The sequence below is a fragment of the Patagioenas fasciata genome, chromosome 14 (assembly GCF_037038585.1).
Source record: "Patagioenas fasciata isolate bPatFas1 chromosome 14, bPatFas1.hap1, whole genome shotgun sequence".
Lineage (NCBI taxonomy): Eukaryota > Metazoa > Chordata > Aves > Columbiformes > Columbidae > Patagioenas > Patagioenas fasciata.
The window spans coordinates 12,881,013-12,896,797 of record NC_092533.1 but is presented as its reverse complement, the minus strand read 5'-3'; the positions used below and the strand labels follow the sequence as shown (position 1 = coordinate 12,896,797).

The 15,785-nt window shown below is 38.5% G+C and overlaps 1 protein-coding gene across 1 annotated transcript; it reads right to left on the bottom strand.

Annotated features, from left to right (window-relative positions):
- Window positions 1-15,779, bottom strand: HMMR (hyaluronan mediated motility receptor). Its single transcript, XM_065849115.2, has 18 exons — window positions 15,673-15,779; window positions 14,476-14,556; window positions 13,802-13,878; window positions 12,896-12,976; window positions 12,449-12,637; window positions 12,033-12,119; window positions 11,412-11,512; window positions 10,130-10,204; window positions 9,038-9,216; window positions 8,274-8,422; window positions 7,744-7,958; window positions 7,025-7,141; window positions 6,105-6,263; window positions 4,336-4,488; window positions 4,132-4,231; window positions 3,724-3,900; window positions 3,055-3,217; window positions 1-2,480 (listed from the first exon to the last, which is right to left on the bottom strand). The coding sequence occupies exons 1-18, from the start codon at window positions 15,743-15,745 to the stop codon at window positions 2,461-2,463; spliced, it is 2,196 nt and encodes a 731-aa protein (XP_065705187.1). The 5' UTR covers window positions 15,746-15,779; the 3' UTR covers window positions 1-2,460.
- Between the last annotated feature and the right edge of the window lie 6 nt (window positions 15,780-15,785).

Genomic DNA, 15,785 nt, shown 5'->3' with positions numbered 1-15,785 from the left:
TTTCTTGTTAAATTATTTCTTTTTATTGAAAAAGTATATGTTCCACAACACAGAAGTAATTCATTCCTGCAGTGAATACTCAAGTCCAGTGAGCTACCAGTGTCAATGCTCCAGTTTTTAATACCTGTTGCATAGAAGTTGACACAAAGCATTCAAAGTTTCCCCTTCCACTCTTCTCTCCTCAATCTGCTCTACATGTATTTTAAAGTTAAAACCAAAATCAACATTGTCATAAGGCTTGCATAGCTGTTTATGAGAGTTTCTCCATTCTTTTTATCAACATACTCTCCTGATACATCTCTAAAAGGATTTACAATGACACCTAGGCAAAACTGCCAATGAAGATAGCAAGTTTCAAGAATTAAGGCTATACAAAAAAAACCCCAAAGTATGTAGCCATCATAAAAGCACAGTCCTGTAATATCTGCACTATTTAGCTTCACTTGGTATACTTTAATCCTTTCACAAACTTGCTTATTTGATGTAGGACATGTAGAACACCAAAAGTGAAGTTCAGTTAAAAAACGTACCTTAACTCAGTGTCCCTGTTTCCATGTTTGAGTTTTAGGGAACTTTCTGTAACATTCACTTGCCTTAATCTCTTGAAATAAAGGGCTCATTTACTTTTTAAAAAACACATTAAACTTTCATTTTTTTCATGAAGGCTTCTCATCCAATGTTGACATTTTGACTTATGAAGTGATTTTGCCTTTAAAATCCCCCTAGGAGTAGAACGTCACAGCAAATGAGCTACTTTCAGCAATGCTGCATGAAAAAATAACCTCCAGTGTAATAGCTGTGGAGTGGTACTTGTTTTGTTGTTTTGGCCTGTGTGTATGTTTTCCCCCCACCAACCAGCCCATTGCTCTGTCCCTGCTGCTCACTAGATGAACTCTGGTTCAACCACCTGCTCACTTCACATCCACTGGCTAGTGGATATACAGGCTGGGGAACACCAGGATCAAACCCCTGTTCTTGTCAAATGAGGAGGATTAGGGGTTGGGGTTACCCCATTTAAATATTTTAAACAAAAGTTTGATCATTTTCTCTACAAGGAGAACTCCAGTGTGAAATTATTTCACAACTTCCTGATTAAAATATGCCTCTCAACACTCCAGGCCAACTGCTAAATGAACACTGAGCATTTCTCAGTTCAAATGTCTGAAGTTAATCCTCATTCTCCATCTTGACAAGTTCAAGTAACCCATCAAATACACAAAGATGGCATTAACAGACAAGACCTTGCAGTTTCTTTCCTTAGACTTAATGCTTAGGTAAGGAGATACCAAAAAAAGCATAGTAGCAGTTCTCTGTAAGCTTGTAATGTCAGTATAAATGGCAATATATCCAACATACTAATCTGTGTGTACTGTCTCTCTGCAGCACCCATACACAGGGTATTAGTGGACACAATAACAAGAACACAGTTCTTCCTTTCACTTAAATACCAGTATTTACTTTCATATTAAGATAATTTTACAGAAAATGATAGGATAAGGAAATTATAGGTTGTACATAATGTACAGTTCAGCTTAAAATTATTTCTTCTTGAAGACCAGAGATTACATAGGCTTAGAGGCAAGAATGACATTGGGCTTGGTTAGAAAGATTTACGACTAGAAAAAAGAACACTAGGTCAATTACAACCCTGAATCTAATGACATTGTGGATCTCTGGTTTGTGAAGGAAATAATTTATTTCATTTAAAACTTTATTGGGATTAAAAAAACCTCTTAATTTTAGATGCAGTTAAACAGGTTCTTTCCACCTTGCCAAAATTGAATTCTGTACAATTGGAGGCTGTACAGTAGATTCCTCCAATCCAGTTAAAACAAGTTCTGTTGTTATTCCCCCTCATATAGCATTGATCAAATACAACAGATTACAAAAACATTACAACAATTTAGGAGTCCGGTGAGCAAAGCATTCATAAAATAGATATTTCTGTTAAGACACTGATCTTAGCCACAGTATGCCAACCTGCAGGAAAATGCAGTCAATTTGAGTTTGACCTGAAAATCCTCTCCTGAAGATCAACAGCTGCAAAGATATCTAGCCCCTGGATTTAAATGAGCATGTCCTGGATACAGATGCTATTAATAATATCAAAACTAACTGTACAGTTCAATTTTCTACATTTCTTCTATATTTTGTAGACCTTTTCTGAACTGAAGCTGCTCTGTTGGGAACAAACTAAGAAGTTTCAGGATGCAAAAAAAGAGTGGGACACTGAACAGTTCAGGAGCGCAACAGGAGTCTGGAACAGTCACCTATGGCTTCTCAGTATCACTGCAACCATAGTTTTCTAACAACATATCATTTTACACCATTTCTCTAGTACTCCTACTAATTGGCAGTATATGCAGCATCCAAGTTCACCTTGAACAAGTAGTCTGTTGAAGTCTTCTGTAGTACATGGATTTATTAAGAAAAATAACACAAATTTCCAATAAGAAGAGATTAACTTCTGATTTTGTTACCTGAAATAGAAAAAAACTACTAAGTTTGGGTTTTTTCCCATTATTGCTCCCACCACATCAAATCATTGTTTGCTGAGGGGAAGAAAGCATCACATTTCACATAAACATGCAAGCCAGAATTTCAGACCCTGAAATATACTGTAAAATGAAGGTCTGGCTGAGATAGATACCTTTCCACACTCTGTGCTACACTGCTTCCCTTTGTGCACCCCTATGCTCTTGCCACCTTTCATTCCACATGCACCTGCAGGCCCTTTCCACCTTACTTTTCCACCTGTGGACTACAAGGTCCTGCCAGGCAGCAGCTCAAGAACCAGGGCTCAGACCTCTGGAGCCACTCCACCCCCACCAGCCACATAAGAGACCCTGCCCAGGGCAGGGGACAAGGACCTGTGCTGGGAAACACACCAGCACACTGGAAGCGCCCTATGGATGCAGCCTTCTCACATCTGCCAGGAAACACACATGAAATGGCACTCTCTTCCCGAAATGCAGCACTCTGCAAGTCTGCCATACAACCTTCCATTAGGTTTAAGAGGTACAAGAACATAGGCAGATGAATATCTAAGTTTACCTTCTTTAAAAGGAGTTTTTGGAGGAACGTTTTCCTTGCTTTCATGCTGGAAAGCTTTGGAAGGATCAAAACACTTAATACCCTGAATTGTACATAGTTGCTGCTGAAGATTCCTGTTGGTTTGCTTTTCTTTAGCTAGCAATGCACGCAGTTTTGAAACATCCTGAAGAAAACATAAGATTTGGAAGTAAATTTCACAACAGAAGAGGGGTTAGGGTTTCATCATTTACTGCAGTGGCCATTTTGACTAATGCTAAACACAAACATACCCAATTATTGGCAATGTACAATGGTGTAGAGAACCCAGCACCATTGTACAATTGCTGTGTAACACCACTAAGTAGTACGGCGGCCTGAAAGGTGCTGCTTTCAGTGTTCAGTTTACTACTCTAGAACATCCAGAAGAGACAAGAAAAAAACAAGCAAGCTAGGAGTAGGGGTAGTTATTTGCACTGGTGATCCCTCTGTATACAATACAGTCAGCTGTAACTAGAACAGATTCTCTTGCTGCTTCTGGAGGCAGTTGGTTTGTTCTAATCTAGCTTTTGCAGGGAATTTAAGAACCCTAGAAAGAAAGTAGTTTGCAGTCATATTAGTGTATAAATATTTAGCACAAATGAATCAGGCAAGTGAATAACTTATAAATGTTTCACTTTTCATTTCACAAACCTGCTTCAGGTGGGAATTCTCTTCCTTCAACTTCATTACATGCTTGATTTTTTGCTTCTGGTTCTGGTGGCCAAGTAGTTTAGCATATGCGTCACTTAGTTTACTCAGTTCTTCTTGGGCTGCACCATGCTCATTTAAGAGTGCATTCTTTTCTGCTTCAAATGCATCTAGTTGTTGCTGAAATATATATTGAATCCTTAATCTTCAAATTAAACAGTTACTTGACTGAAATCTACAAAAGATTGGTTTGGGAAGGGGAATAGCTGGCTTGAGGCATAGTAACTTAGGAAACCATTGCAAGATAAACACCTTAGAACAGGAAAAAGCACAATTACTTCAAGAGCAGAACTTGAGCCAGCTGCACAAGTCTAAAATCAGATATGCATAAACATCTACTCTATAACACACCTGAAAAGGTTTAGTTTTGTTATGCAAGTCTTCATAGAGATTACGCCAGGTCTTTATCTCTTCTTTTAAGCTAGAAGTTACATCTTCATTTATGGTTTTCCTAAAAAGAAAGTGGAGTTTCATTACGTAAATTGTTAGCCCTCAGCACTTCACACTAAAACTTTGATGTGCTATAATATGCAGGTTTAGCTTGATAAAAGTCACCTCGATCTTTCTGCTTCAAGTTTTCTTTTCAGATCTTCAGTTTGCTCTTCAAGCTTTTCCTGAAGTTCAGCCACTTGTGCAAGGCAAGACTCTTTTGTTCTCTCCATTTCTGCTTCTTTCAGTGCAAGCTTTGTCTGGACTTCTAAAAGCATCCTGAGGAAAATATAACCAATCCTTAACGAACCCTGATTTTTTTTTTTAAGCACTGCTCTAAATCTGAAAGCACAAGTAACTGTGATTGAAAACCTATTAATAAAAGTGAAATAAAGGGTTGCATAAACAGTGCTACACGAGAACAACAATACAAAAAGCAATCAAGTTCAAGACACAGTACTTTAAATTTCTCCTACAAGGAAGCAAGCACTGCTTTTGAAGAACACAAAGACATAGGGTTTTTCTATGACTGTTTAATGTAGCAACTTTCAGTGGAAGACACTTCAGTAATTAGACTTCACATGCAGAGGTTCGCTCAATCAGAAACCAGTCAAGATTGTTCAGTGTGGATGTACTCAAGGGTTCCAAAACTCTACACGTAAAGCATTGTCTCCCTTCTTTAACCTCAGTTGTTTGTTACATCATCTAGGTGGAGACCAAGAATCCCTTCCCTGCCACATTCAACCAGCAAATTGAACAGGAAAACACACACTCCAGCTGTTTTTCTTTTACCAGCTCTAATGGAAACTGGCAACATTAAGTAGGTGGGAAAGAAAGAATGGGCAAATTCTTAAGCAGCACAGGTGTCTTAAAATAAGCTGGAATACACTGTAATTGCCCTTCAGACCATCTTAATATACTGGCTATGGGTGAAGAAGACAGCACAAGCATTACAAAACTTTACAGATGCATTTTACACATCAGCAAAGAGAGAGTAGGGAAGATGATAAACGCCCAACTCAGTATGGCCAAAACAGCATTTTAGTGCAGTTGAGTCATTTATCCACACGCAAGAGCTAAAAGATTAGAGCACACTTGTTGACTTAAAGCCAGCTTCAACTTCAGAAGCCACCAGCTAGGAACCACATTGCAACAAGTGGTGAGGGAAATCCTCCAGCACATACACAGTGTTCCACAATGCAGCTCACACCCAGACAGTAACCACAGTTGCCTAGGACAGCTGATAACACACCAGGACCTCCCGCACCACCTCAAATAGTCATGACTTGCCCAGAGCAAGGAACTTGCTCATGCACTGCGCAGTGAACTAGGAGAACACAGACCACTAAATTGCTGCCAGACAGGCAAGGAAACACATCTTCAGCTGGCAGAATACAACAACTACTTGGCTGTCACTACTTTGCAGCTGCACTGCTCTGCTTTCTCTTAGGCAGAGAGAAGACCTTAGTTTACCCCCCTGCAGTGTGGTAATTCATGGGTAGTTAATTGGGACCTGCTTGTGAGCAGAATTCAGGTGACCTCTGCGTTAAGTGTTTGTTTTTCTGCCCCTGTGGATCTTATTTGTGAAACAGCAACTGTAACTTATATTTCTGATTAAGACAATAGCCCAACATATTTCAGTTAAATATTTTCCTTTTCCTGTATGTTGCACATAAGGGAAAAATTCAAAGCACCTGACCAGTTTTCTAGTGCATATAAAGGTAATGAATTTTACCAATCAATATTTTCAACCCTTACCACTAGGAAAAGGAAAAAACTTCAGCTTCAACCAAATATTGATTTCATTTGGTAGAGCACCATGTTAAGTTCTAGTTAAGAAGGCAAGCCTTAGTTTGCATTCTTTAGCTTAAGAAAAAGTTAGTCTTGTCTAGTACCTTGCACATTCTTCTTTTGCTTTGTTTTTAGTGTTCTCAGCTTCCTGAAGCAGCTGTAGATTATCTTGGCCTATTTTTTTTAGGTTGGTAACTTCTTCTTGCAGAGAGGTGTTCTCCAGTTTAAGACTGCATATTTCTTCAGCTATTGTCTTCTTGTAGCTGATATTCCAATGCAAATAAGAAAAATCTTGTTACTTTAGACAAAATACAGATTAACATGTTCAAGCCTTAAAAGACTAACTCAAGGTCATGCTAAAAAAAGATTTTATAATCTGGAGATATGGCAGTGTTCTGGCACTGATAAATCCAGAGTTAAAACAACCCACATTTCTAAGAAGCCATAAGCAGTAACACTCTGACAAATTCTGCAATACAGATATTTTCACATTTTGGTAGATATTTTAAGACACAAAACACCTATCTGCAGCTTACATTGGCAAATAACCCACTGGATCATTCCTGGATGCCTTGCATGCTTAGCAATAAAAGCATCACTTCTACAACTTGGATATTTTGGGAGGAAAGATCTGAAGAACTGTAGGAAAATCCTCTCAATCCAGTGCAAGTTTTGAGTCCACACAAGGTCTTCTTGCAAGAGATTATAGTGCAAAGAGAAAACCATTATAGTTGCAACTCTCACCAAGATTCAAGAGCACTCGAGTATTCTAATTGGTTATACTTCAGAAGAAGAAACATCCAGTTTCCTGAACTAGATCCCAAGCACGTCATTACACTTGACTAGTACTCAAAAGGAATGAGTGAAATTCTTCATGTCAAGTAGTCCATCACAAAATCCTCTGCTCTAGTGCTGTACCAAAACTCATACATGGTTTTAAGTACCAAGGCCCATAAACAAACAGCATATTCTATTGTAATCCTTGAGACAATCCCTATCTTAGGTCTTAATGAAACTTAAATACCTTTCAAACTCAGCAATGGTCTCTCCAAGTTTACGCAATGTATTGCTGTGCTCTTCCTGGACTTGCAAAACAGCATTGCTCTGCGTTTCTTTGATTTGCTCCAGCTCAGCGTTCTTCCTGAAATAAAAATGCAGCATTCCACTCTGGAGATAATTATGTCTGGACGCATTCCCAAATACTGTTATCCGTTACACAAGTCTTGCAGTGGCAGCAATAAGTTGTGACAAATCAGTTACTTCTCTGCCACAACTTGTCATGTATTAGAGCACAAGCATCACAGCAGATTTCACTAAGCATTTCCCCTTCCCTTATTCTCAAATTTAGCTATAGAACAGAGCAGACACCCAGCAGGAAACTTCCAATAAGTGACAGGAAGAAACAACTTGCTTGAAAGTCTTTCCTAGTCATTGACCTCTGCAGGGCAGTAACACCCAGTACAACACAGATAGGGTTTACCCTTCACAGTAATATCATACTACCACAGTCCTGGCACTTCAAGCAACTCTCAGCTCACTAATTAAACCGTTTTAAGACAATATTAAACTTATTTGAGTCAATCAGATGGATTAGGTCCTATCAACAATCAGTAACCAGCAAGAAATACATTTAGACCTGTTCAGGTCTCTAAAAACTTAATCAGGCTGAAAAGCCTTGTTGATGCTACTGGTGTAACATTTTGCCTTCGAAAGCTTTAGAATCACAAAGTTTATTTCACAAACCGTTTCAAGTTCACTTCCATCTGTGCAAGTTCAAGAGCTTGAGATTTGATTTCTTGTTCCAACTGCTTCACCAGCTTCTCAGCTTTCTTCTCCTTAGCATGTAATTTATTCAGCTCATTCATTGTATCATTCAGCTCTTCTTCCAGAAGATGTCTCTCATGCATTACCTCATCTTGAATCTCTTGTAACTTCTTGTGCAATGATGCAGATGACTCCTGCAAGTCAGAGTGTCAGATTTTAAAACTACCTGTACTTTCCTAGATATTTCAGACTCATTTGGAGTGTTTTAACTTCAAAGCAAAAGAATAAGGTCAAACCTACAGGAAAAAAATCAAAACACCTGTCCTACCAGTTACAATTCTTTGAGGTACTGGACCACACACAGTTTCTGCTGGCCAGCACCCACTTGTGCATTCCACAGGTAAGACCATTATTCATACGGCAATCTCATGCATACTGAAATCAGAGCCTTTAGTGCCAGTCAGTGGGGTCAGAGTCTATTTTTAGACTGATCTGTAGACTGCATTTACCTTCTCTTGCTGTAGCTGAGCGACCATGTCCTCATGTTTCTGAAGCAGTTTTTGGTGTTCTTGTTCTTCTAAGCCAATGGTTTTTTTGAGATCTTCTATTTCAGCATTCATACTCAGGAATTTTCCTCTGCTCTCAGACAGCTCTTTCTCTGCATGGAGGAATTGTTGGTATAATACAAATTCTCTTTATCTTCTAAGAACTATAACACCTATTCTTCATTGTACTTCCATCCTAGCCTTGAAGTTAGTTAGGCAAGGGGGAAACATCAACCAAACAAAAACCAACCAATAAAACGCCCAACCCAATCAACACAAACAAAAAACAAAACCACATCTTACACCCAACTGGAAGCTCTTCTTCGGATCAAGCAATTAACAGCAGTATGGCTGGGGAAAAACAACTAAATCATTTCCCCAAAGCTTCTTGCACATAATGCAAGAGCATACAAGCCAACTGGTAGAGAGTCATTTGTGTTCAGCTTTCAGATTAAAGGCTTGCCTACTATGTAAACTATTTTGATTCTGTATGATCTACCTCAGTAACCCCCTCCACAGGAAGAGAAAATCTAGACTTAACATGTCAGATTGAAGGTAATTTCCATAACAGCTAGAAGTACACCTAGCTCTTTTCAGCTGGAGCTCAGAGACATGACTTTTAACTTAGAACAAACCAGTCTAAATTGACATTTTAGAACAAACCTATTTGAGATGCTTTAAGACAGTGATCCCATATAAGTGAACAGCACACAAGCACTAGAAATTACCTTTTTCTTGTTCAAGCAATTTACACCTTTCATTAAGTTCATTTATCAGCTTCAATGATTCTTCCTCTCTTGTTTTGAGGGTATGCCTCAAAATCTCCATGTCTTGGTCTTTCTTTATCAGTGTCTCCTCCATCTGGACAACATCAAGTTTGTATTTCTCAACGGTTTCTGAAACAGTGCTATAGGAAAAAATTCAGGTACTTGTTATCACTGTATTTGATTTGTAAGCTTACACTTCAGTACAATGGAAAAAGACTTGGAACTACTGTTTTCCAATAGGAAAACTGCCTTCACCTGTTTTATCAGAAACACTTATTTTGCGCATTAAGACAGGTTAATTAAAAGTAATTTACTTCAACACTGATGTTTTGTTTTAAAATAAACTTATACAGTCACACAAATTATAAAGGTTTGATTAAAATATAATTAGTTACTATAATTGATATATAGATAACTGTTACATCCAGATTTTTTTACAAAGCTGAGTTTTGTCAGAAAAGCTTACACATTAATAAACCATATTCTACAAGAATAAGCAGAATCTGAATATATACAGCCAGTTAATGAGGAATCTCTTAATGAGTAAATTGACAGGGAGAAGGCAAAGAATGAACTACTTGTATTTAAATACTTTTGTATTTTCACCGTGTTCTAAACTAGGGACACATTACTGTGCTTTGATAGTAATCCAGTGCTTTGTAAGTGATCAAAACTAAGTTTTACAATCAGAATGATGCTCATACATATATAATTCACCACAACTCTTAGATGCCAACCTGAGTGGTGCAAAGTTCACTGGAAGAATAGACTGAGTGTGGGTTTTTTGCCCTACTGTATATTGTTTTACAAGCAATGACAAAAGACACTACTGCCAGTACCTTAGAGGAAAAGGTTCCCTTTATGTACAAATAACTCAGGCTAAAACCATGATTTCGGGACCCTGATACAAAACTCCCATATTCTTAGCCCAGAAAAACAAACATTTAGAAAAATAAAATACCTTACAACTCCTTTCCATTGTGTAGAGAAGGAAAACAAATCTGTTTTACTGCCTTTTAATTCGCACAGTCAAATTCAAGAACAATTCATTACCTGAGCTCTGTGATATATTCCAGGAGTTTTTCAGTGTCAGACTTTTTTTCAACTTTCTCTCTCTCAGTAGCAGACCTAAAACCAGGAAATTTTAATGAAGGATTGATCTAAACAAATTCAGATGTACTTGTAAGCTATTTGTTTACAGATAAGAAAATAGAAATAAAGCATTGATTCATGACATAGTAGAAATGCATCCTCTACATAATCAAGTTTGGCTGACAAACTGGTATTGGCTCTAAGAGGCTATTCTACCCTTTTTTGATAGTTGTTCCATACAGTCTTCTCATTTGTAGTAAAGATGCTGAGCCACATTCTGCTGCAAGCAGGTATGCTAGAACAGTTGCATCAGCTAAACAAATTATCATTGCTTCCCTTTGTGAATTGCACTACCTGCATTATTAACTTCACATGAGTTAAAATAGTAACGAAGTATAAAAATTCTGCTCATATTTTAGCACTCAGATGTTAGGTAAAAGAACAAAACATAAGGATGCTGCAGTGCTGATAAGGCAAAATTGAGATAAAACTGAGATAAAACCTTAGAAGTTCACCCTCCTAAGGTCATAATCCTCAGAAATAACCTATATATTAGCACAGTTTCTCTGCAGCAAATGACATTTGGGCAGAACAGCTGATTTGGAACTCTCCATTCCTACATGTAGCTGCTTCAGCCAAGACACTTGGCATTGGCCTTTCTTCAGAGAATGTGGCTACTAAGAAGCAAATTTGAAGGCGCCCCACCGCTCTTCACCACGCTTAGCTGAAGAACACACACATGTTCATCCAATCTGCATCAAATGCCTGGTGGCTGGTTTAAGATCTCAACTCCTGATCCAAAGCTTTTTCATTCTTGCTTATTCCTAACTTGCCAGTCTAAAGGGCCAGATACTGAAGTATCCAATCCACATGAATGTCTTGCTCCAAGATGAACAACAATTCTTTTCTCAAGATACATCTCTTCCCTCCCTATCCCTTGTCCAAGAAAACTCCACCCCTACCACAGTGAAAAACAAAGGGTTGAGATGATACGGTTTGTCTTTTAGAAAAAAATACAAAATGTTGTTCCTTTAATGTGCCTAATGTTTATTTTATAAGAATACAGCAGTTCCTAAAATCCATCAAATTTATTCCATGTCACAAATACTAATAACTTCTGTTCCTTCTCAGTAGCGAGACACCCTGTATTTTCCCTAAGCTATGTGCTCTCTATATAGTATGAGCATGTAAGCACAGCTAGATGACAACGGCATTTAAGTCAATTCCCTTTTCTACTACTTACAGTTTTTCTTCTAATTGTGCTACTTTTCCTCTTGAATGCTCTAGATTCCTTTGCACTTCCTGCAGCTTCATTTCCATGTTTTGCTGCTTTGCAAGTGCAGTCTTAAAAAAGAAAAAGACAAATATTACCACTAAAATAAGATTCAATTAAAAAAATCCATTGTCTAAGAGAAAGTGGTAAACTGAAATGAATTCACAACTACAGCTTAACGATAGCACTTGATACTATGCTAAATGTGATTCTAAGTATGCCTCTGTAGAGGTATTGGCCATTCGTTAAAACAGCCACCACCACCATCTGAAAAATGCAAAGATTGAGGAGAGCTTCAAACCATACTTGGGACCACTGGTTTTCAAAGACATTAATAGTATGACCAACACATTGATATTGCCATAGGGGTATTTCTAGGTTTTGTTTTTTGAACTCATATTTACTCTGCACATTAATACCAAAATCAAGAACATTGATTGTTTGATCTTTATTTTCACTCTACAGAAAGTACAGGAAACTACCACCTTGAGGACAGAAACAAAACATGATCTGCAGTTGTGTTGTAAGCCATTCATTGTCTGTTCCTCAACAGCTCATAATTACTATCCCATGCAGTGCAAATGGTCATACCTTCTCCTTAGCATCCCTCGTGTTTCTGAGCTTCATCAACTCCATGCATAGGCTGCTCATTTTCTTCTGCACATCATCTTCAGACATCTGATTAGAGATGAATATAAAACCATTGAGTGTAACTCCTTCATATAACTCTTCAAACAAGTTTTTAAAAGTGCTCCACTCCCACCCTCAACATTGATCTCTGCCCATCCTTGAGACAGATGTTTGCAGGTCTGGCTCTGTCTTTAGACAGAAGAACAAGACATCCCAAACCAATCACGCTCTGTTCCTGTGCCATCAAAGGGGCACGGGGAACATAAAAACAGATGCCGATCAGCAGCTAAAGTTACCCCTTGCTGAGTGAGCTTAATAACAGCAAAGGCAAAGCAAATACAAAGGCAAAGCAAATATGTGCTTATTTATCTGAATACCTTCGACTTCAGTAGTTCGTTGGCTCTCGTTAGCTCCAAAAGCTGTTTTTTTAGACATGCAACATTTGCCAAAAGAGAAGTTTTCTCCTGAACTGTGGCACTCAGCTTTGCTTCAGTCTTTACCAAATCCTCATCCAGAGCCTGAAGTTTTCTATCCTGCTCTCCACGCTCTCTCACTAATGCACGGATCTAAAACAAAAGAGATATTTTCTGTATTTCCTACTATTATGCTTCTTAAATAAGTTAATGTGTGTGGCTTTCTTGACTGTATTAACTCTCATTTCATTTTCTACATACCATAACATCTGATAAATCTCTGCTTTGCACAGAGTTGTTTGCAAACTACTTGTATGCTTTGGTATGCAAATGAGGCTAATTTTACTGATGTGTATTTCTTATGGTAACTGAGAAACACTACAGGATTGCACTCACACAATGTATACATACCTCCTTCTCCAGTGTCTTCTGCTTCTTTCTCTCTTTCATAAGGATAAGGTCTTTTTTAGGCTTCAGAGACACATGAGCTGGCTTTTGAAGAGATGTATAATAAACATTTAAGCTGATCTCTAGCTGCATACTAGTTTACCACCACAGTTAAATGTAACAGTCATTGCCTTCATACAGACAATATTACTAAAGATACACACAAACAAAATAACAAGCAAGCATCTCTCTCCATACACAAGGCAGACAAGTGTCAGGTTACGATGAGTTTTACCATTGTACTTTCTCATGAACATAAACTGAGTGGACAGCTCATAACATTGTGACAGGAAGAAGATTAATTAAGTTCAACATATTAACACCCACTGAACTCTATTAAAAAAAATAAAACCAGAACTTTAACTACAGGTTTGCCTGCAGAATTTTATCCTATATCATTAATACTAATGCACTACATTAGTAAGCCACAGTTAAATTTTTCCAACTTGTTAACCCGTGCATCCTGAAATCCATATCTTTACAGGCTGCACTGACAACCTGTATGCACAGTATCCTCCCCTCTTTGTTTCTTTTACCACTAGGTTTCTGCTCTGGCCACCATATGAAGGCAGAAACACTTTTTTTTTTTTTTTTTAAAATTACATGGTCAGCAAAAGGCAAAAAACCCCCAATATTATAACAACAAAGACCAGAAGCCACGCCATAGCCCAAATAATGATCACATGATTTCCTAAGACACTGCAATTTTATTTTTTCTTCTTAGTTCCTAAGGAAGAGAAGCACAATAGTGTGTTTCATAGTTTACTCAGGTAAGTTAACAGTAACTGTATAGAAGGGCTACATGATTTAACTAGTCACAGTGAGATTTAACTGAAATTTAGCAGTGCTACAACCACATAACAATCTTACTGTTGATCCAAGAGATGCAAATCTCCTTCCAGTTACAGGAGTAGGTGCACTGTTCTCGCTGTGCAGACTTGACTCACCTGCAAGAGGATGCAGAAAAGAATGGTGAAGGAAGAGGGTGTGGATGCACACAGTGAGGGAAATTTAACCAAACTAGGCAAGGTTAATTGACTTTGTATACAAAAGACAGAATGCCACCTGATTATTAAACCATCCACTTCACAACACAGTGCCAGCTGCTTTCTTAGTGCAATCAGGCAGATCAGTATTATTCATGTGGGCACTTGACAGACTTTTTGAGCCAGTTTTGAGAATTTTGCTTTTGCCAAGTTTCTCCCACCACCCCAGGTCCATGTAATCCTTTTTCAACTGAGGGATGCTTTATATCTGAAAAACCCATGACTAAAAACAAGGTTAACAAAGTAGTTAAGTAATTTATTTGGTCTCCATAGGTCTTCCTAATAAGCAGAGGTCACATACAGAGTAATCTTTGGAAGATTGAGTTAGACGTGTTTTTACAGCTGCTGTCCCCTAGAGCTAAAGGTGTGCAGTGAGCCTCCACAACTGAAAACAACTTCTAAACAAGAAGCAAGCAGTAACAGCATGTAAGCACTAACAACTGCAGCATTCAAAGATATTATAGCATTGTGTTCTGTGCAACTTTTAGGACTACTTACTCTTCTGTTTCCTAACCCGTTGAGATGCTTCAGAGGACGGCAAACTTTCCAGTGCATCTGAAGATCTAACATCTCTGGATCCTTGCAATGGGGTATATATTAGAAATGAGATTTTTCAGAACAGCAGAAAACTATTAATGTAAATGATAGAGTTTTCAACTTCAATGAGTTAATGCTAGTAAAACATCTAAGTTAAATCTGCTTAAAATAAGGAAAAATAAAAAACAACCAACAACTGTAGTCTCAGTTCTCATCATCCTCCCTATAAACACAAAGGAACTATACAGCAGACACATTTGGGAAAAAGGGCTCTTTCTTAGACCGCTAATAAAATTAGAAACTGTGATGTACATAAACAATATTACAATGCATCTTATTAGTGATAGCAGTGCATTAATCCCCATTATAAAAACCCAAATGATTAGAGGACTCTAATGCTAATTTATGAAAAAGCCAGTCTGAAGTGTTAAAGTATAAAATGCAAACTTAACCGTTTTTAAAATGCCTTCCAGTTTTGAAGTGACTACTTACATGCTTTTGAATCCCAAACTTTTCCTCCAAAAAGCTAAGTTACTTAAAACTCTTATAAAATAGTGTTTTGAAAAGGTAAACAGCTTGAAGGAAAAGAGCAGACAGGAAACAAGTGGCTACAAATTGTTATTACTATAGTCAGGTGGTCTTAAGACGAATAAACGCTTATCTACTTGCTTTAGCTCTCTGCAAATAAGAGCAACATCATTTAATATGAAAGAGGTTATAGCAGCAAAGAGGCATTTAGCTACAGCCAAAACCACACTGCAATACACTTTTACATTAGCAAATTCTCTGAGGGGCAGTACTGCACTGCGACTCGTTCTGTAGGTTTCTAAAGTAGTTTTGTAGCACGATATCAGAAAGTTAGTGAATCGGAGTTTGCCGCTGTTCTATTTAATACATACGTATATATATTCACACTTATATTTGGTAGCCGTTTACCTATGACCAAGATTCGACCTGAGGCAGCAATATTTTTCCTCAGGAGGAGCCTCCCTCCCGCGGTGATTCGGACAAGGTGCCTCACATGGGCCGTCACAAGCAGCTCCCTCACGGGGAGCGCAGGCCGGACCGGGACACAGTGGGATAACCGCCAGCCACGACCCCTGCACTCAGGCCCCCTCCCCGCCGCCCCCCACTCCCAGAGCACCGCCGCACACCCACCGGAGCTCTCGTTGAAGCGTCGGAGCGGAGCCCGGGCAAACGCCATGACGACAGAGTCCCCAGCCGTCCGCATTCAAAGGGACCAACGGCCCCACGCGCACTGGCCAGCCAAT

Excerpts from the sequence above, each read along its gene's own strand:
- HMMR (XM_065849115.2), bottom strand. The coding sequence starts at position 15,745 with ATGCGGACGGCTGGGGACTCTGTCGTCATGGCGTTTGCCCGGGCTCCG. Across the intron at positions 13,879-14,475 it reads ACGGGTTAGGAAACAGAAGA|GTGAGTCAAGTCTGCACAGC; the intron begins GTAAGTAGTCCT and ends ATCCTCTTGCAG. Across the intron at positions 11,513-12,032 it reads CGAGGGATGCTAAGGAGAAG|ACTGCACTTGCAAAGCAGCA; the intron begins GTATGACCATTT and ends TTCTTTTTTAAG.